We start from the raw sequence: 22,458 nt of genomic DNA on the forward strand, positions 1-22,458 counted from the left end.
TAAAAATTAAATAATATATTCATATGAAATAAATCGTACGTTCAACGATAACGATACGTTCTCGCTTTGATAATCGCGTATTTGCGTAGCGAGATAAAAATATAATTACGAATTGACGTATTCGTGAATTTTCGCGGTCGAGATGATAGAGATCAATCGACGATAATAGGACGATGAGTAAATTAGTCGAATAAGGGAATCGTTAAAAAATGTTTCCTCGATGGAAGGTGGAATCTTTTTGAAGTATCTTTTTTTTTTTTTGATATAGTTAAAAAATAATTTTGATGGATTCAAAAGATGCTTGTTGCTTTTTATATATCTTTTTAAAGAGGAAATATTATTTCTCAGGAATAGTAAAAAACAATGCTTTTTAACTTGTTAGAAACAATTTTTTCTTATCTTTTACGATTAAACTGTTTGTTTTACGATTAAAAAATTGAAAAAGAATGGAAATTTATCGTTTATCGTATCGCAATGATTATTGTGAATATTTCATAGTCGAATGATATTGAAAAATGCGAAGATATAAATAAAATGTTAATGTAAAGTTTGTGCGTGCGTAGGAGGACAATAAAAATGCCTCGAATATATGTGGCTTCCTTTATTAAGAAATGACACTATGTTCAAAAATAGAAATTTCATTTTGCAAAAGTAATATAAAAACATTTTAAATAAATTCACATTCGTGTGCACTTTTTAGATTAATTTAATATGATTATTTAGGGAAATTCATATCGGGGTTTTTAATCGCTCGTAAAATATATCGTAAACGTGATGTAAAATGTTATTCCAGCTCCGAGAGATCAAGCTTTTCTAAGTAATCATATTCAGTCTTCTTTAATATATAGTGTCTTTATTTTAATTTTTGAAATTAAGTGGAAACTAAAAAACAGAATGATCACCTTGAAGCTTCAACGATGGGAATCTGATTTTTGAAACTTCAAGTGCATCGATATATTCGATGCACTCTAATTACATTTTATATTCTAATTACTACGTGTTAATTTAATTTTCACCAATAGGACGGTATTCGATTTTTGTTAATTTACTTTTTAAAATAATTATCAGTACTCGTGGCCTTCTTTTCAGGAATAATCTTCGAAGTTTCAAGAACATTCTGCTATATAATTACTATCTCTTAATTTAGTTCTCTATTAATTAATATTGATCGTAAATTTTACAAGAGTAGATCCAACTTCTCCTCGCGATGTTATTTCTAAAGACTGACCGCGCATGAAAAATTGCAACCACGATAAATGGCTACACGAATTATCTCTGAAGCGGGAGGCTGAACACGATAACGTGTCCCATTTTGTACTTTGAGCAACACGAGAAAACGTCGTGCAAGTTTATACCATGCCGAATAGATCAGACATTTTTTACCGAATATTGCACAAGTGGCTAGAATCCCATCTGCCCTGTGAATCGCTTAACCATTATCTTCTATTATCTGTCAGAATTTTTTTTATCATTGGTCGTGCTAGCGATACATTGCCGTCTCGAACGAAGCTTTCGTAACGATCAGACCGCTCTTTCTCGATATAGTATTTTCCCGAATATCAGAATCTCGAATGTCAGAAAAACGTCCAACACAAATTTACAAAGTCATTTAGCTCAAAATGGATCGAACGAAGTAAGAAGCGTATATTTACACTGAATTATTAACTTTAACGAGAAGCACTGAAACTTAGAATACCAAGCATCAGTGGTGTTTCAAATAGTTACGTAGTCTTAATTAGTAGCTTGAAATTATTAAATTTAGAAATCAATATCGTTGAAATTTAGAATATTAACGTTAGTGGCGCTCAAAATAAATATATCTCGACTTTTTAATTTAGGCGACGGTCGCACGCAATTCGATTTTGTCCATTTTATCGATAACGAGTGATCGCTAAAAACTAGGAACATAAAACAAAAAGAGAATCGATTTTCGTAAAATTCCAATTGTGATCTATGATCGTCCTAATATGGTCAGCAGATTCGGTTTTCGCCTTTCCTTCTTTATACGATTCCTATCTAGGGGAACGTTGAATAGGACAGCATCTCTATTCAGATTGAGTTTTTGAATCGAGAAGATTTAGTTGGTATCTCGGTGATGTTCAAGATTTTTAGGTATGCAATCCTTCTTTTCTTGCTCAATTGGGAATTCTTTTGCGTCCAGAGTACGACCTTCCTCTGATGTACAAGTTTTTGATGCAGACGTTAATTTGCAAGGTATCTGAGATGGTGGCAATTCGCATGATTCTGGCAATAGCGGTAATTCGCAAGATTCTGGTGCTGATGGTAATTCGCAAGATTCTGGAGTTGGCGGTAATTCGTAAGATTGTGGGATTGGTGACAATTCGCAAGATTTTGGCATTGGCAGTAATTCGCAACATTCTGGCAGTGATTCGCACGTGTCTGCCGTTGAGGGCAATTCGCAAGATTCTTGCGCTGGTGGTAATGTGTGAGATCCCGGCGCTGGTAGTAATTCGCGACATTCTGACGCTGGTGGTAATTCGCAAAATTTTAGGACTGATGGTAATTCGCGAAATTTTGACGCTAACGGTAATTCGCAAGATTGTTGCGCTGGCGGTAATTCGCAAGATTCTTGCGATGGCGGTAATTCGCAAGATTGTTGCGCTGGCGGTAATTCGCAAGATTCTTGCGATGGCGGTAATTCGCAAGATTGTTGCGCTGGTGGCAATTCGCAAGATTCTTGCGATGGCGGTAATTCGCAAGATTCTTGTGGTGGCGGTAATTCGCAAGATTCTTGCGATGGCGGTAATTCGCAAGATTCTTGCGATGGCGGTAATTTGCAAGATTCTTGCGCTGGCGGTAATTCGCAAGTTGCTGGCTCTTTTTGGCTTTCGACTTGATTGGTTTCTCCCAGTAACGGGGTCTCGTCTGAAAGAATTATAGTTTCGATATTGGTTAGCATTATTGATATGAAGTAGTTGATAAATATCAACAGTAATAATTACTCTTTAAACTATGGATGTGTATGCAAATTTATATTTTTATGAATGAAATTGAAGGAATGGAATGTTAATGGAAATTTGTTTCACTTTTAAAATACTTAAATCACGAAGATATTGAACAAAATTAAATACGTACCTATTGATAATTGCTTCAACGTAGACGATATTTCATGATCGATAAACTCTTTAGACCCACAGGTCGGCTTTTGGTATTCGGATTCTAAAAAAACAAAAATTGTTTGATAAATTTTTCATTGAAATTATCCATCAAATAATTGTCGACATATTTCAATGAGACTCAAAATGACAAAGCAAATGGCACTTAACTTGTTAAGTGGAATTTCTTGGAATTTCTTCTTTAAATACGAACAGAGAAATACTCTTAGGAGAAGCTACTTAATATAAGCTGGAACTACTTGTGAATTGATAAACTACGAATACACATATAGAATATACGTTCTTTGCATATATTCTGTATATACGATGTTTTAGGATTTTTCGATCGAATTTCAAAGATCGATTCTTTTCTAAAATTTCATATAAAATGTAAAGATAAAATAATTGATAAAACGCACGAATAAAAAATCTGACCAAAAAATCCGAAAACACTATGTACGTTTCCTATAAAATTGTTTCCTATAGGATAAGGCTGTCGAAAAATGGTTCACGAGACACTTCACATTTAACATTGTTTCTATGAAACCATCTTTATTCTAATCAATGATCATTGGTTGAATTAGTCAGATTGGAAATTCCCTGCCTCGTAGCATCGGCTGGAAGAGTGGTTCACCGGAATAATCGGCTCGATGGATAGTGATTGTTTCGGTGAACTACTCGGACAGCCGATGGGCGTGTAAAAGACGGTGTCGCAGTCCTCGTCGAATTCCTTTGCCGACGAATACACGGACTCACCCGAACTGTCCACGCCGTATTTCTCGCCATCCGGGTTATCCTCCAATTTCTCCAAACTCAGTGTCTGCAACTTTGAATGGAAATATACTGTGTAAAGTGATAGATTACATAAAATACAAAAAGGACGCTGATAAAATATTTATAAAGTAATATACATAGAAAATAGAGGGAAGTCCTATTTTTCTTTTTTTCATAAGAAATAAAATATTAATATACCGTCGTTTAAACAAAATTAATATTTTACTGATAGAAAGAAAAAATCAATATTCTTTTGGTTGAAACACTACATAAATCTATCTGTCAACAATCAAGTCATAACTCTCTAACGTGGTGTCATCGGCAGTCAACGTGTTAACGCGAGTTTACGAGCTTTTCCATTCACTTTTAATCGTTTCCCCTGTATATTTACCGAAAGAATCCCGCGAAAATTTGTATCGCGTGCCATAGTTTCCTCTCATTTCTTTCTATCTTTATTTGAAATCGTTCAATTACTGATAGGTATAGAGAAAACAAAATTTATCGTCTCCTTAAGGACTCGATATTCAGACGATTCGAACATTTTTTAAATAGATATTTTCATCGAATTATTCGTATATTTCTACCTAGGTATTTTAGTAGAATTATTCAAATCTTCTTCAAATACGTATTTTAATCGAATTATTTGAAATTTTATTTAATCAGGTATATTTCACTCTACTGCGACTTTATTTCAATTATTTATGAAATACGACGACACATTGATTATTGTCTATAATTATTATCAGATTACTACATACAACAGACTGTATCTTGAAGCGATACGATGAATTCCTAAATATTCTACTACGAATTGTTTCACATCCACATTAAACACAAAATACAGAACGACCACAAGATTACTATATATATTGATTTTATCACTGTTTCCGTAGCTGTTAACGAAGATATTTTTTGGAGGCATTTGTTAGCTTCCCTCTGAATGTCCCTCACCTCCGTTATAGACACATCTTTGTCCGCTTCGTCGCTGCTCACCGAGCTGGATGCTGTGTTGATCCCTGTGCTACACGTGGCAAGCTAAAAAACCAAACCACAAATTTTCCTACAAGAAATTGTAAATTAAAGTAATCACGAACATATATTAATCTTGTTGGGATACGTCTAAATCATCAAACTCGAAATAAATGTCAACACTGGACCGTATCAATTTTTAAAAATATCAGGTCACATTTTTCATAAGCTTAAAAATTAAAGAAACAGCAGCAGGTAAGAATATTAACGTTAGTGGCGCTCAAAATAAATATATCTCGACTTTTTAATTTAGGCGACGGTCGCACGCAATTCGATTTTGTCCATTTTATCGATAACGAGTGATGGCTAAAAACTAGGAACATAAAACAAAAAGAGAATCGATTTTCGTAAAATTTCAATTGTGATCTATGATCGCCCTAATATGGTCAGCAGATTCTGTTTTCGCCTTTCCTTCTTTATTCGATTCCTATCTAGGGGAACGTTGGAGAGGACAGCATCTCTATTCAGGTTGAGTTTTTGAGTCGAGAAGATTTAGTTGGTATCTCGGTGATGTTCAAGATTTTTAGGTATGCAATCCTTCTTTTCTTGCTCAATTGGGAATTCTTTTGCGTCCAGAGTACGACCTTCCTCTGATGTACAAGTTTTTGATGCAGGCGTTAATTTGCAAGGTATTTGAGATGGTGGCAATTCGCATGATTCTGGCACTAGCGGTAATTCGCAAGATTCTGGTGCTGATGGTAATTCGCGAAATTTTGACGCTGACGGTAATTCGCAAGATTTTTGCGCTGGCGATAATTCTCAAGATTCTTGCGATGGCGGTAATTCGCAACTTCACTCTACTGCGACTTTATTTCAATTATTTATAAAATACGACGACACATTGATTATTGTCTATAATTATTATCAGATTACTACATACAACAGACTGTATCTTGAAGCGATACGATGAATTCCTAAATATTCTACTACGAATTGTTTCACATCCACATTAAACACAAAATACAGAACGACCACAAGATTACTATATATATTGATTTTACCACTGTTTCCGTAGCTGTTAACGAAGACATTTTTTGGATGTATTCGTTAGCTTCCCTCTGAATGTCCCTCACCTCCGTTATAGACACATCTTTGTCCGCTTCGTCGCTGCTCACCGAGCTGGATGCTGTGTTGATCCCTGTGCTACACGTGGCAAGCTAAAAAACCAAACCACAAATTTTCCTACAAGAAATTGTAAATTAAAGTAATCGCGAACATATATTAATCTTGTTGGGATACGTCTAAATCATCAAACTCGAAATAAATGTCAACACTGGACCGTATCAATTTTTAAAAATGTCAGGTCATATTTTTCATAAACTTAAAAATTAAAGAAACAGCAGCAGGTAAGACAATTTTCTACGTTTTTAAATATATTCCCAAAGATGTGAATTTGCATAAAAATTCACAGTTTACGTCATTAGCAATCGCTTTACTAGTACAAAGGTATAAACTTATTATATTACACTTGACTTGTGAAATATTCTTTTCCTGGACTCGACCTCGTCAAACTTGACTACGTTGGACAAGGTATTAAACTTAAAAGGATATATGTAACCATGAAAAGTTCATTCGTGACGGTCAGTGTGCATGATTTTTAATTACACAGATGGAATACTCACGTTAAAATCTAAATCGTCTGCGCTATCTTCCAAGGCCAATCTTTCAAGTTTCAAATGCAGCCTTTCGTTATCCGACTCGTCGCTATTTTCTTCGTCCGAAATGAGCTGAGAAAATTTGCGCTTCGCTTCATGGTGTATCGGACTGTCGACAGATTCTGTGGTTGATTTTTCGTCCGGCGTTGCCACCTGCGATCATTTCGTACATTTATAAATAATGATAAATATAAGTGGCATTGGGAATGTATCACTTAAAAATAATTAATATTTTATATCAAGTATACAATTACATAGGTATCCAATCGTATAATTGTACGAGACATAACTGAAAATAAAGGAAAATAAAATCATATAATAACTATAGACATCGATGACAATGCTCACGAAATAATTACGAACACGAATTGGAGTAATAATTGGATGACAAATGCTACATGAACCACAAAGTCTTCGTGATATTATCTCAAATTATTTTGTTATACTTATTTTAAATAAAATTTGCTCAAGTCCACGAACAACTTATTCGAGGAATAAATCCTACTTACCGGTTCAAGATCCGTATGACTTATGCGAATTTTCGTTGGTGGTGGCGAAGGCGATGATTTAGACGTATCCAAGCAAGACAAAGTCGACAAAGTCAATCTAATGGATCTGATTAGGGCCTTCTTGGCCTCGATCATCGTCAATCTCTTGTCCTACATCCATCACCGAGACTATTATCGTACTAATTTTAATTATGTGTCTAAAAACTAACCGAGTTTGATGTCTACTCCTACAGTAATTAAAGTCCATTACTATTGATAAATCATTCCATAACATAAACAAACTTCCTACAAGCTTTTAGAATACACGCATAAACGTTTCTATTTATACTACAAACATAGGAAAATCGATATTCAAACAGATAAGTACCTATACGAGAAAACGTGTAACGAGCTTGACAGTACGTCGATTTACCTTGCTAATCGGACTACGCCGCAATGATTTCGCTATCTTCAAGTTCAGCGCTCTTAATCGTCTGCGGCTCCTTTGCATGGATTTTACCTGTAAACAAATATTTCGTACATCTATTAAGAAGTTACATTTTACGCTTTCGGATATTTTTGATCGTAACTAAAAAATTGAAACCTCGACAAATTCCTGTCATCCATTAAATATTATAATTAATACTCTACGTTCGATGTTCTACATATTTTCGTACATTACGTGCATTCTGTGTATTTATGAACCTTTAAACGACAAATAATAACGTCGCTAAAGCAATTATAAATTTGACTAAAAATTCTTTCGGAATTATATCATTACATACCATTCCACTCGGTTGGATTTGTGGATAGCCGAAAATATAAGCACCAACGTTAATTATACATCTGATGATTCGAAGTATCGCTAATCCTGGCAGGAATAGGAACCACGGTAGGGGTCTGGTAAGTTTCAACTTCCCGAATACTTTACCATCGTCCTCTGTTTTATAATACGAAACAATATAAATTAGTCCGTCCAATATTGTCGATATAAATTGTCGAATCTCTTGAAGTTATGGTAACGCATAAAGAAATAAATTTTTAATATCTTTGGTTATAATAGTAAAGTAGATTGAAATAGTTCGTAAAATAATTCAAACATACCAGCTTCGATTTCCTGAGCTGGTAAACTCCATTGTGCAGACTTCTCGATGACCCAGAGAAACGAGTCGAGTAATCTGAACAATGTCTGCCCTACGACAGTCTGTGAAGTGGTGATAAACATCGATGCTATCCATCTTTTCATACTTTTTGGCGTCCTGGTTATGTCCTGAAGAAGATTTCGAAAAAAGTTAGTTTCTTTATTATCCTGTTTAATTTACTTAATCACTTTTTACATCGACTTTCAATACTCACAGAAGTCGTAGTTACTTCATTCTCCATGATTAAATTTGATCTAAAAATGATGGCAAATTCTAGATAATCAATTACTAAACAAACTATAGTACACGTATTTATAATGTATGTTCGAATAATATAATACATATACGATAATAGAATAGAAGTTAATTAAATATTTATCGATTAATTCGAATTTTCTTATTAAGAAATAATTTTAGATACAGAACACGCGTTAACGGTAGCATAAATTGAAATTAGATATCTTTTATGTAAATCTTCGCGAATGATGTGAAATGTTGAAGTCTTAAATGATATAATTTTGATATAAATTATTACGAATATAAGGATAGAGAGTTTAGTTTATTTTATATTTAAAAATGATTATTTGAATTGTTTTATTGCGATGGAAATGACGTTATTTATAAATTTATGTAACAGACTAGAAGTTCATACGTCAATTCAAGTATTACTATGCATCGATAATTATAACATTTATCGTTAGATAACATTTTTATGTATTAACTTTTAATTCTCAAGAGAAGAAAAATCGAGGCGCTGCGCCATTCCTATTCAGCATCCCGCTGTTCCCTCGTTACTTATATATCTTAACACTTAGCCAACGATTAAACATGCTATTAAGTGATGTTAGCGATAAAAAAAAGTTATCCAGATATAAATTTTCCAATCTTTTACCAAAGTTATCCAGATATAAATTTTCCAATCTTTTACCAACTTATTTCATTGGTTTTAGATAATTTTATTCGATTGACTAATTCATTAGATATAATAGTAATTGCTGATTTCAATTAATAAGACAAACCTAGATAACGAATCTACAAAGTTTTACGTAAGATCGAAGATTTAGCTATCTTGTAGCAATCATTATTCCCGACGTATCAAAGAAAATAAAAAAATACATATTTAATCTGGAAATTGAGCAGCTTAAAAAACACAGTTTTCTTAACATTTAAATTAGAATCGCTCCCTTACAACAAATATGAAAAATAAATGTCAATATCGAAGCACAGTTAATGTGGAAATAATAACTTTACGATTAACGAAATAACAAATAAAAATTGTTACGAGATATCTTCCGTTTTGTATTATGATAGACATTACATTTACTTAAGTATTCTCGTCTCACATGTTATTCAAACAACTTCAGCCAACTACAAACGTTTAACAAGCCATACTTTAATTAAACATTTGCTTCCATTGACGACATACTTATATTAACGAAAGAACGGCAAACGATTTGCGAAAACATTACTTAATCAAACAAATCCACGATATTTTTTTTTCTCGCCTGATATTTGATATTTGACTCATTCTAAAAGATCATCCAATAATGAATGATCATTTTTGGCGGTGAATAATCAGAAAGTTCGTATAGTGGGGAACACGTGATAACAATATTATTCGTAATCCAAGTTTTTTTTTATAAAGCCGGTATAAATAGTACCCACGTAATTTGTTCAGATTATTCTACGTAAATTGGCATAAAATCGTAAAGCAACCGCAATAATTATACGACATCGCGTCGATTGCTCCGTTGGCAGGAAATTAGCGAAATAAACGGCGAATACTTCGAAGGATAACGCAAAATCTCGAGGTTATCGTATAGAACGTTCATTCACAACGCAAAATCTTCCAGAAATGTTGCCACCCACTAGCTTTATATTCTATCTGCTACGAAACGATTGAAAATTTTATACCGAAGTCGGTATCTTATATTTTTTATTATTCATTATATTAGATTCGTGACGTTCGAGAGACATATTTTCGTACGATATCTTTTCTTTTAGAAATCAGAGAAATAACGTTTAACAAGAGATATAATGTCGTTCATATATCATATTTACAAGTTTGACATCTTATACTTATACGATTTATCGCATCTTTATTTTATTCGTTTACTATAGTTTACACACAGCAACAAACTCTTAGAAGCGAGAAAATTCATTGCCTCGGTAACCGACAGGTGTAAAATTTGTAAAGCAATATATATACACGGTAATGATTTAACCAATAACCTAAGAACTATGACGAAGAATATAAAAATCTCGATTTTTTAAACCAACAACACACGTATCCCATATAAATATTTATAATGCCGACATTTAAATTAAGGCAACATAAATTAAGCACAATTCCTACAAAATTATCGTCATACTATCGACACTTACAGTCGTAAACAAAACAACTTGGAAATATAAAAGAAGCGTAATATTCGTGTGAATTTATCATCGAATAATCGACACTTAACGAACAAAGTGGCACTAAAAACATTAGCATAATGTTAACGTGCAGTTGTTCGGGCGATAGACGTTGACTGCGTTGTGCCAGCATTGCGGAGCAATAATAGAGCCATTACTCTCGCTGAGTAAAGCTTCCGTGATAGAAACACGTTCGCCTATGACACGAACCTAATAACATTTTCCACTTTGTTCCTAGCGAGAAGGGTTTGTACAGTTGGTTGGTGGGTTCACGTGAATAAAACTCTCTTCCATCAAACCGTAATGAAACGGTAATAAATAAACAATAAGAAATGCAACGGTGATAATTCGCTATCAGCAAGGCATGACCCCGTCCTATCGCTTAGTGAGCGCAGAAACACCCATGACTGTCGAATGTCCTTGATGAAAAACGCGACGATCGCCGGTATCAAATAAAAAGAGAATCTTTTGCTAATTTTTGTTTTTCAATTATAGAACAGGTATTTATGTGACTTTTATTTATGCAACGAATTTTTCTGCTGATTTTTACAGTGGAATACAGTTTTGGGACGAGCGTAAATCTCGAGGGATTAAATTGAAAGCTAGATGTTAATAATCGTTAAAATACAATGGTAAAACGCAAAACAGACATCGATAAAACACTATAGTACAGTGACATGTAAATAAGATAAGCTTCGAAGTAACTTGGGGACTAGATTTAACGGGATGCAGGTACAAAATCTCATAATGTTATAGGTGCTACAAAGCACATAACGTTAACTGGTTAAGGACTAATCGATAGCTGGAAATAAAGATAATTTACGGATCGTCTTGCCGAGGTACGAAAAACAAAGTATTAGGATAATAAATCGAGACACATCGAAGAAACGTTCGTGTTTCCAAAATGATACCGTACCATCGTAAACACTTGGATTTTTCAAACTTTGTGCCTATTAAAGATTCAGCTTGTATAATTTTACAATGTTAAAATATAGAGTTCAATGATGTAAATTGATTTAACAAAATTGCCAAAAATAATTAATAAATCAAAAATCAATTAATCGAATCTTTCGCGTTGTCTTTCGTAAATACAACGTTTAAAAAACGAAATTCAACGGTGTAAGTAAATTGATTGGAAAAATTGCAAATAAAATGTTGCGTTAATGTTAGTTCTTCACAAGTCAACGTAATATGATCGTCGTTCGAATTCAAAGTTTCCAAGGAAATTCGCATCCGTCTTTTAACCACCATTCAAGGTGATTCGCTTTCTGTTCGAATTTCATGAAATCGATACATTATCACGGACGGTCGCGCGAAATTTTTCTTGTCGAGGCCGTAACAGCAGCAAATAAACAATAAAGGAAAGTAACGATAATTTTGCTATCGAGAAGGCATGACCCGTCGTTATCCATCATTGAACGCTGAAACTCCCATAACGAAACGCGCAAACGTGAAATAAAAATGAACAGAAACGTCGTGAAAAATATAGTATACGATACACGTAACGAGTATACGTTGGCAAATGTACGTAATTACTTTTTATATTACTGATAAAAAAAGCAGAAAAAGGCGAGCTGCTTCGGAGAAAAAATACGATATCGAGCTTGGATTTATTGTTATTGGATAATTTTTATTATTCAATAGATAATATATAAAATATTATACATTATATATTAAAATATTGTATTTATGTATATGTATATTGATTTTGTAGACACAACCACGAGCCAACTCCCTTTTTAGAACAAAAAGGCTAGAAAATAAAGTTATCTATCGATATAATATTAATAACAATAAATATTACGAAATAGTATCTTCCTTCGAAATAAAAATCTTTATTAATAGAGTCTTTCTGCCAAATGATTAATGATAAAACAATGTTAAAGCACCAAAAATATTTACGGTTACAATACTAAAATGAAAAACGAAATAATAATCTTTGTCGATAAATAATATGTTTTCTCCTGCGAAAAAAAGCTTTTACTAAGAAACACGGACTTTCTGGCAAATTATAATTTTTAGTAATAAATATAGTCCTTTTAGTAAATAGATAATATTATAAATAATTTAGTAAATAATAATACGAATTATATGATAATTATTATGTGCCAAAAAACCTGTGTTTATTAACAACAAATTTTTACTTACAAGAAGGATGTTATTTCTCGGTAAAAATTATTTCATTTTAAATTTTAGTGTTATAGGTATCACAAATAATTTTAACGTTAACATTATCTTAAATGAAACTAAATATTTTCATCTATTCCTGATGCGATAGGTTTCTATTTTTGATTGCTTGGTCGTTTATTTTGTAAGAATTTAATAAGATAAAATAAAATGCAACGTATGCCAATCAGTTGCTAATTATAATAGTGTAATTAGAAGCAATCAAGGTCATGTAAACATATACATAAATATAAACATAATTCGATTCCAGATAAATTCCATTCTTCTGACAGTGTGAATGTTTCAAAATTTATCACCGTTATTTCTGCAAGCAACCAATAAATAATGTTCAAACAATTGTTTAAAAATGCAAATGCATTTATATGCATTTAAACACGTTCCAAGACTTACAACGATACCTATATTTATGCTACTTGCATGTGTCATAAAATCAGGTTTGACATTATCATTAATTTTGTCTATTTTTAAATATACTTTAAAGATTAATTAAATAGATACACTAAAATCGGACATATTCCACGCAAAGAATGTTGACGAGACTCACCTAGACACGTCGATACACGTTGCTCACGACCAACTACTACAAAAGAACCTTAGAAGAAGCTCGTTTTTCTGTTGTTTAGGTCGTCGAGGGCAAAATAAATCGAACGGTTACCAAATCTATCCAAACTTTTTGAATTTGAATCGTACCACGAAGTATTCCGTAGTCGAGTATCTACCGCTTCATTTTCAAAATGAGATTCAATTTCGTAAACTCTGATTATAATTCAAGGCTCAATATTCTCGTAGAATATATGTTTCGTTGTTAATGACGATAAACATAGAGGGAGCCCTTTTTGGCTGAAATAAAAGATTTGTTGGTACGGTTGACGTATAAGAGGAAACAACAATATAACGATGTAAATTGGAGAAAGAAAAAAAGTAGTATCATGGCATATTTATAAATGATAAAAATGTTAATAATTAAATCTACAGCGAGTAACGTTGAAACTTATAGAACGAAGAAGATCGATATCGAAATCCCTCGAATTCGTTCACTGTGCATTTCTAGCAAATTCTGGCAAATTCTACTGAAAAGAATTATTCCGAAAGAAGCTCGCAATCTTACTCATAAAGCAACGGTTCAAATTAGTTCGTTTCGATGCGTCAAAATAAAATACATGATGTATCGAACAACAAGCCCAACTAAACAAACTCGGTAGCTAATCGAACTGATGAAATGAATAAACTGCTCGAATAAACCAATCGGATGAAACCAAAAACGTAAAAAAGAAAAGGTAAGGAAAACGGAGATACAATCAAAAATTACTTTCAGGCGGAGCACGACAAAATACCTCCTCCTTCCAACAAATTAATCAGTCGCGTCGAACTCTATATCCTATTCGATCTAAGCCAATCTAATGGAACATCAAACATCATCAAACGTTCATGGCAACCTCTCAAACGCGGGTCGAAAGGCGATCGACTCGCGACTGGCGCGAAAACCGCGAACCGCGTAAAAATCGAGTTACGTGACCTTGTTCCTCTTCCCTTCGCGAGCAACCGTGAGAGAAATTCACCAATCGTGAGAGAAACAAACGAAACTTAAAAAACCAAGACGAAGAAGCCATCGTGTTCGTCGTTTTTGTTTCGTTGCTCTCCTTCGTTCCATTCTCACCTAAGTATAGTTAGAGATGGCGTTGATCGAACGCCGGATACCGGCTGGGTTCCTCTTCAGGAACTTCCTTCGCCTTTCCGCGCCACCAGGCGATTCCCTATGGTCGGTCTTCGCAGTCAGCACGACGTAAAACGCGACACACGCGATCGAAGTCTATGCAAACGATTCACTGGAACAACTGGTGATGGAGGATCGTCGCTCGGCGAATCTTTGGCCGCTACCGTATCTCCGTAGTTTCTTCGTGATCACGCACGTTCGACAACGCCAGAGGATCGCTTCTTCTCGATCATTGCTCCGTGGACTTGAGCGGCAGAAACGAGGCAACTTCGTTTCGTTCTTGATACTATGATGCAATATGCATGAATGGAAATAAAATTGTTATTGTTGTTGTTGTTGTTGTTGTGTTGAATTATTGTTTGATGGATTTTGTTGAGGGGAGTTTGTGATTTGATGGTGTTGTGCAGCGAGTCACAGAAGTATTCGTAGTCTTATAATTATCGAATTCGTTTAATCTCTCTTGAAATATTATAAGGAATTGCTATTTTTTAATAAGTGATACGTTAATGAAAACCTTAATTATATTAGTAGATACGTATTCTCATTGATAGGCATTAGTCTATATATATCGTTGAATAATATTAATCATATGAATTTAATAATTGCGAGGGTACGAATACTTCTGTGACTCACTGAATAACATGTACCTACTTCTTTTTAAATGATATTTTTCTGCGTAACATATGACAAAGAAGTGAAATGAAAAATGAATCAGAGAAATATGATTTACAAACTGAGATATTATGGAATAAATTTATTATATGATGCAGGTCTTTCTAAAAAAATCTTGCGGACTACACAGCTTCTTCGTATCATTCTGAATAATCCAGAGAAAATGATAATTAAAGATATTTTTCATTTTATTTATTAGCACAATTGAAACAGTCGTTGCAACTGCAATTTGCTAGCAAAATTGCAATTCTCATTTATTATATGGCATTTTAAAATTTGTACATATAGATTACACATCAATTTATTTTTTCACGATGGATGAATTTAAAAAAAAAATTACCATTTCGAACATAGAGATAAAAAGTTATGTCAAAAAACTTATCGACGTGTTCGTAATTCGCAATTCGTAATTCTTTTACGCGTAGTTCGTTATCTACCTTATAAAATACTCCCATTTCTCCTGATACACTAAAATTTTAATGGTATAGATATTATTGTTAAAATCAGACTTATAAGAGCAGAAGAAAAATTGAAATACTAACAAATGAAGCAGCATGATTAACTGCAATAAATTAAAAACACTTAGATCTATGATATATATATATATACTACAGCAACAATACGACAATGTAGAATTTGAAACATCACAAATTGACCCAAATAAATTCTCAATATATGTGATGTCAAATATTTTTAAAAAAGCAATATATGACACATATTATATTATAAATGATAAACAATCGAAAAGTCAATATCAAGAAATATTTTTTAAATATTTTCTACTCTAATATGAAATCTTAATATTTGAAAATTTCAATCCTCATACTCAAAGATTAAAAAAAAGGAAACCATGCAATGTTGAATCCTATTAAACGTTTATTACCTCACCATTAAAATTTCAAATTTTGAAGCACATTCTCGCAATGGTTCGCTATATACGCACACATAGAGCAATAAACGTAGCGCAAGTTAAAGTGCGTCGTATATCTTTCGTCTTTTTGTTTTTATAGTCGTTACACTTAATTAACACGAGCATTATTACCCTAATAGAAACGATAGTAACAATGATCGACGCGTGTCTTAAGATTTATATTCGATTAATTCTTAAGAGAAAAGTAAAATATGTCGAATACATAATTTGTCGTTTCTGTATGATGGATTCTGAACCTGATGACTTCAAAAGACATACATATTATCCAGCCATACCATGGCACGTAGCAAATTATTCGCATAGTTTTCGCTTACGTGCTTGATTTTTCCTTTCATTCGTTTCCTCTCATTCAATCCCTTTCTGACCGTATAATTTTACAAATTTTCTTCATTAGCTTTTCTTTTTAATTCCTGTTTTTTTCTTTTTTTTTTTTTTTTTTTTTTTACTTGCGTTTCATCTTTTTATTTTTTGTCTCAGAAGCTAAGCGTTTCCTCGTGCTTGCAACGTAATTCGTTTATCAATTATGTCGTACTGCTCGGAGATACACTTTGCGTTTGCTTTCTAATAATTCGAGTATTTCCTCTGTAATCTCAAGTTTATCGCTGGTTTTTAAGGCCATTCTCGTTCTGAAAGACGGATCGTGGAGATGCGAAGACGATCGTCTTACTCGCGTGAAATAAATATTTCTGTAAAACCAGACATTCAATCCAATTTCCAAATCGAACGATCGTTCGCATCTCCAAAATTCAATTAGCTGGAAACAGAAGTGAATATCATCGTCGTTTTTAGTCATAATTATGCTATTTCTCAAGAAACATGCGTTATTCGTGTTTCGTTCAGTTTTCTTTTGTTTTTTTTTCTTTTTAGATTTTAGATCGCAATCGTGTCTATGAGTTTATAAATTATACAATGATAGCATAAACTATGATCTTCCATTAATTAAAAAAAAAACATAAGAAAGAAAGAAAAGAAAAAACGAAAGGTGTGTATAAAATTTGGGGAATTCAATTTAATGCGTTTCAAGAATCAGTTTCGACATATTATATCATATATCGTATTTCACATCTATGATCGGTGAAAAATTAATGGTTTCAATTGTTAACAAATAATCGATTGTATCATACGCATTGTGTCGCAATTGCACAAGGTAAACAGGTTTGAAACAGTTACACTATAGATTATGCGCTCATAAAATACGGTTTTCAAAGAACTACAACAATGTACGAAAAGGACAAACCGACGAGATTTCACCTATTTATCGATAAAAATAGTAGTGCATTTACAAACAAAAACACTCACACGTTATTGAACATAGTTAACATAAAATTACTGTATAACAAACTGGATTCAGATAGTCGTCGAGTATCTGCATCCAAAAATATTTTTCCCTTATTTTCTTATTCTTTTATTTTGAGACTTATCGATGTTCAAAGCTCTACCGTTATTTTTATTACGATAAAGAACTATGACAATATATGAACTGCTAATTCTGTTTTTTCTTTTCTTTGACCCTTAATAATTACTTGTCGTAGAGTACAAGTTATTCAAGTGCATTTATTTAATGTACTTTCCTACCCTAATTATACGTGCAAATCTTTTAATGAACTCTCGGTGAAAACGTTTGTAACGAAAATGAAAAGGCGGAAATGCTTAAATAGCTATACAAAGTAGCTTATCAATTATGCGAAGGGTACTGATACTGGCTCACAAATAGATAATAAACTGAAACGCACTTGGACAATTTGCTGTCGTACTTTTTATAATGATTGTACAAAACAAAGTGAAGTTAATATTCTTCTTCGTCATCTGGCGCAAGACCGTCTCCTTCCAGTTCTTCTGGTGGTGCAAACCCTTCCTGCATAGTCAAAGAAATAGCAACAACGTAACATAATGTAATTTTATAACATGGTATCAGTTATATGTATATGTGTCATTGAAGTATGAAGTATACCTCTGTTGCATAAAGGACTTCTAAGATTTTCTGTACTATTGGGGGAGGATCTCCGTTGTCACAATCTTGGCACATAACTTCGATATCACGTAATTTCCCGAAGTAGAAATCTCTTTCTTTCTCCAGCCCATCCAATGACATTTTTAATTCCATCAACTACGAGAAATTATTATAAATAGTATTACGATTATAAATAACGATATATAATATATATATATAATAGAAGTATATTAAATATTATATAATATATTGAATTATAAGTAATATTTGTGGTTTGCCGCATACCTGGGCACTAAGTTCTTCAACTTTTCCAGATTCGACACGATTTCCCACGCCTGTTTTCGCTTGCGGACGATGAGCCGGAGCTTTGTTAACTAGACGCGAAAATTGATACATTATTTTTTAAGTCACTTGTCGTTTTTATACATAATAATCTCTACAGATGCAACATGACATTCATCGTATTTACAAAGATATTATGAATCACAAGAGAATTATATACACTTAATAACAAATCTACTTTAATATTAAAATAATACTGTGTGGATGTCCTTACAACAAGCAGTGTAACTATACTAAATATAAATAATAGAAGCATAATCTATACAGTGAACTGTACAATAGAACAAGATAAAGAGCATGCATTAAGATGATTATTCACAGTATTTACGATTAGCAAATAAATAAAGCAATATCTACATAATTTCTTAAACAGTTAAATGAAGGATGGACAACCAAAATTATAAATCTTCCCTTTTCTTTTTTATTAAATTTAAATTACTTCCTAAACTACTCCCAAGAAACATCAGAATTCTAAAACAAGTTTGTTGGGTAAGATACCCTTTTTTAAACCCTCCAAAACCTAAAGAAATAAAAGAAACGAGCATAAAAATATTGAAGACAAAAAAAAAATAATTACTAGACTTGACGTTAGCTGTAGGTACAGGAGGCGAAGGATCCTCACCTGAAGCGAAATATTTTTCTCATGTTATTAGGACACACAAGCCCATTGTCTTTTCATGTTTGCAATTTGAATTATGAAAATATTCGTATACAAAAAATTAAGTAAATATTTGACTATATATCGTATCTTTTGGCAATTATATATATTTTTTAATTGTTATTTTCAATTAAGCAAAACCAGGCCATGTTGATTGTAAATTAGAAGGGAATCAATATGTTAATTTTCTCATTATTCTTAAAAATAAATTATTTTTGGCAAATGTTCGCGTTATTTTTAACAACGCAACTCCAAATGATATAAAAGAATAAAGTTGTGAAATAATGTACCAATACGAGCAGCCGGTTTAGTTGAATTTACATCACGTGGTGTGGTGCGTTTTGCATTAGTGCCATGCGGTGCATTATTTCCACCACTACCCATGGCTTCTCCTCCTCTCATAGCAAGTGCATCGTATGGCTCTGTTCTGGAGTAGTTTGCATCGAAAAATTTCTTGAACCATTGTAAAAATTCAAAGTTGTCTTGGAACCTGCCTTTCACCAGTTTATCAATTGGAACAATCTGCAAATGATTGCAAAAAGCATGTGGAACAAAATAATAAATTAACAAAAAAATTAACATAAGAAAAATGTTTTGACAATATTAATAATTTCAATATATGAAAACCTAAAACACAAAATAAAAAAGTTAAAATAAGAAAATATAATAAAATAAATAAGGGGAATACAAGGATTATTAGAACTTTATTTTTAAACTGTAAATTTATCAATATAAAGGCCTGATATTAAATTATATATCAAATTAAAAATTATATGTTATATTTAACAGATTTTAATCAAATTATAAATTGTGTATCACTTGTTATACATCAACACAGATTGTGTTCCCTAGATACAGTATGAAGATTAAAGAAAGTCCAGTCTATTCTATTCTCCTAAGACAATCTGTTACCCCCCACTTGAGTGTATTTATAGACTGTTAAAAATAACAGTCATGATACCATTCTACTAGTGTAGTAAATAACTGTCTTAGAAATTTTATTCATATGTTGATGATCATGAATAACAAGCTACTCATAATTAAAGCATGTGCAATATTTTACTATTGTAAAACTAAATATAATGAAGAAATAGATATCTGCTTACATATAAAATGGATAAATAATAAAAAGATATTGTGCTATAAAATAATTTCAATCCATGTAACTGTACACTTGCATGTGACTAAAACTGCAAAAGCAAATGGTGCCTTCAACTATACTTTATAAATGCAATTACATATAATCATAATAAAATTTGATGTAGCATTTAATTAGACAATTTATTAAATAATATAGGTAAAAATATATGACATGCAAAAAGCAATATTATTAAATTGACACCATATTGCTGTACCCTGTTGACGAGGGGCAATGTTACGTTGCTGTGTATGCTTTTGTTGCATTTGCATCTGCTTTGATTGAGGTGGTAAAGGTACCAGTTGAGGATTTGACAAATTATGGGTTCCATCAACACCAGAACCCAATGGTGTACAACCACGAGCTTCATAAGCATCGTAATCACGGCCATCATAATTTGCATCAAAGAACTTCTTGAACCATTGTAGAAATTCAAAATTATCTTGAAAGCGGCCTTTTACCAATTTGTCCACTGGTATTACCTGAACCATTTTCATAACAATTGAATTATAGTTTTATGTTTATTGGCACTTTGTACAACACTTTTCAATGAAGCAACATAATTCCATGTATTGTCAGAATATCTTGTTTCATTACTTCAGCTTACCTTGACACTAGTGTCTTATTTCATTATCTACATTAAACTATTATATTTTCTAAGTTTCCTAACAAGTAAAATCTTATAATTATAAATAATGCTTTTAGTTTCGATAGTATTATTGTCAATCCCACATTTCCTGATCAAAATTAATGTCACACAGAATACTAAATGTTAAAACATTTCAACTTTTGAATCTTAAAAGAATTCTCAAAAACATTAAAAATCTTTTACCTAGGATTCTCATTGCATAAACTTTATATAAGTTTGTATTACTTACCTTATCTACATTCATCTTTTTGAAACCACCTTGCAAAATTTTGAAATTCTGTATGTATTCATGCTCAAGGTTAGTCTTGAACTTGACCCTCTTCAATGGGACGCTTCCAGGGAAAAGCATATCCATGAATTGACAATAAACAGCTCCAGTACATAACTCTTCGATCTTGGTAAACGATGACTGCAGACAGTCATTTACCCATGCCAACATATCATGTCGACTTAGGTTTTCAGTTGTCACATTTGTTGCATAAACATTAACAGCCATATTGGTACTCTTCTTTTAACGGTAACTAAAACATAACGATTTAACAGATAGGGGAAAACATGAAACAGATTGTAAGTTAGCAAAACTGTACATTATCATTATACTGATACAATGCAAAACATATATAATACATAAAGAAAGAATCAAGTTCTAAAGCCCAGTGGCAAACACAGTGATCTAATATAACAAATTCATTAATCGATCAAAAAACGACCACTGATATTATTTATACGATTGATCTCGAAGCAGACTTAAAAGGAATAACATTCCATTCACTTTTTTGGCTCGAAACACTGACCGTCGACATATTCGGGGCTCTTTCTTCGACATGCCACGACTTTGTGCTACGCATATTTTTGCAAGATGTAACAGTAGCAACCGATTCAAAGCATAGAAATGTAATTAAATTTTAATATCTTTATCCTTTTTTCGACCATTAAGATGCTGGAATGGTATAATAACTTACCAAGTATCGCGGAAACACCGTAACACCAATCGGGAGTGGTTCTCCGCACGTAGATGACAAATGTATACTAGATCGTTCAAACGCGCACACGACTGAAACTTCTAACGGTTTCTTCGGCAACGATTGGATGATGCACGTGTACTGCACTGAATTTCATCCGAAAAATAAGCACGATTATCACGGTGATCCTTCTTTTGCGCTTTTTACTGTACGTATTTATTTTTACCGCGTATCCGATTCAGCTATTCCGTCGAATCGACCGCGTAGCAACAAAAATTTCATGCGTGTGTCAATGGAAATTAACAAACGAATATAACCGCGATCCAGAGATTTCAGTCGCCGGCAGGCGAGTTCGTTGCTCCGAGATACGTTCAAAATCGAAGAATTCACGATATCCGTTAACAGAGAGTAGATAAAACGTTTAATCCTGACTCACAAGGTGTGTGCCATATCGCGAAGCTAATCTTTGCAACTCGCCAATCATAGCGGTCTTCTTGGACAAAAGTGTTGAGCGGGCAATTATCATGAATTTTGCTATCGCTCGATCATACAGAATTGATATCTTTATCTTCAATATTTTTCGAGAATATTGGAAACGACATAAACGAAATACGCTGGTTATAAAAAGTATTTGT

The 22,458-nt window shown here is 32.8% G+C and overlaps 2 protein-coding genes across 9 annotated transcripts; both read right to left on the reverse strand.

Annotated features, from left to right (window-relative positions):
* Positions 1-586: 586 nt before the first annotated feature.
* LOC126920381 (paternally-expressed gene 3 protein-like) lies at positions 587-14,776 on the reverse strand. Of its 5 annotated transcripts, none has more exons than XM_050730688.1 (11): positions 14,464-14,776; positions 8,419-8,458; positions 8,167-8,332; positions 7,848-8,002; positions 7,496-7,582; positions 7,084-7,233; positions 6,542-6,727; positions 5,921-6,076; positions 3,873-3,942; positions 3,097-3,180; positions 587-2,886 (listed from the first exon to the last, which is right to left on the reverse strand). In XM_050730688.1, the coding sequence occupies exons 2-11, from the start codon at positions 8,443-8,445 to the stop codon at positions 2,078-2,080; spliced, it is 1,890 nt and encodes a 629-aa protein (XP_050586645.1). In that variant the 5' UTR covers positions 8,446-8,458; positions 14,464-14,776; the 3' UTR covers positions 587-2,077. The 5 variants fall into 5 exon arrangements, with proteins under 5 accessions (XP_050586645.1, XP_050586646.1, XP_050586647.1 ...); XM_050730689.1 differs by lacking the exon at positions 14,464-14,776 and adding an exon at positions 13,351-13,550; XM_050730690.1 differs by lacking the exon at positions 14,464-14,776 and adding an exon at positions 12,768-12,792.
* Positions 14,777-16,050: 1,274 nt separating this feature from the next.
* Positions 16,051-22,306, reverse strand: LOC126920397 (microtubule-associated protein RP/EB family member 1). Of its 4 annotated transcripts, none has more exons than XM_050730731.1 (7): positions 21,824-22,306; positions 21,091-21,382; positions 19,365-19,596; positions 18,994-19,038; positions 18,360-18,448; positions 18,075-18,230; positions 16,051-17,978 (listed from the first exon to the last, which is right to left on the reverse strand). In XM_050730731.1, the coding sequence occupies exons 2-7, from the start codon at positions 21,355-21,357 to the stop codon at positions 17,910-17,912; spliced, it is 858 nt and encodes a 285-aa protein (XP_050586688.1). In that variant the 5' UTR covers positions 21,358-21,382; positions 21,824-22,306; the 3' UTR covers positions 16,051-17,909. The 4 variants fall into 4 exon arrangements, with proteins under 4 accessions (XP_050586688.1, XP_050586689.1, XP_050586691.1 ...); XM_050730732.1 differs by lacking the exon at positions 21,824-22,306 and adding an exon at positions 21,656-21,804; XM_050730734.1 differs by lacking the exons at positions 18,994-19,038; positions 19,365-19,596 and adding an exon at positions 20,430-20,694 and having other exon boundaries at positions 21,824-22,304.
* Positions 22,307-22,458: the final 152 nt, after the last annotated feature.

Source organism: Bombus affinis, chromosome 9 (genome assembly GCF_024516045.1).
Source record: "Bombus affinis isolate iyBomAffi1 chromosome 9, iyBomAffi1.2, whole genome shotgun sequence".
Classification (NCBI taxonomy): Eukaryota; Metazoa; Arthropoda; class Insecta; order Hymenoptera; family Apidae; genus Bombus; species Bombus affinis.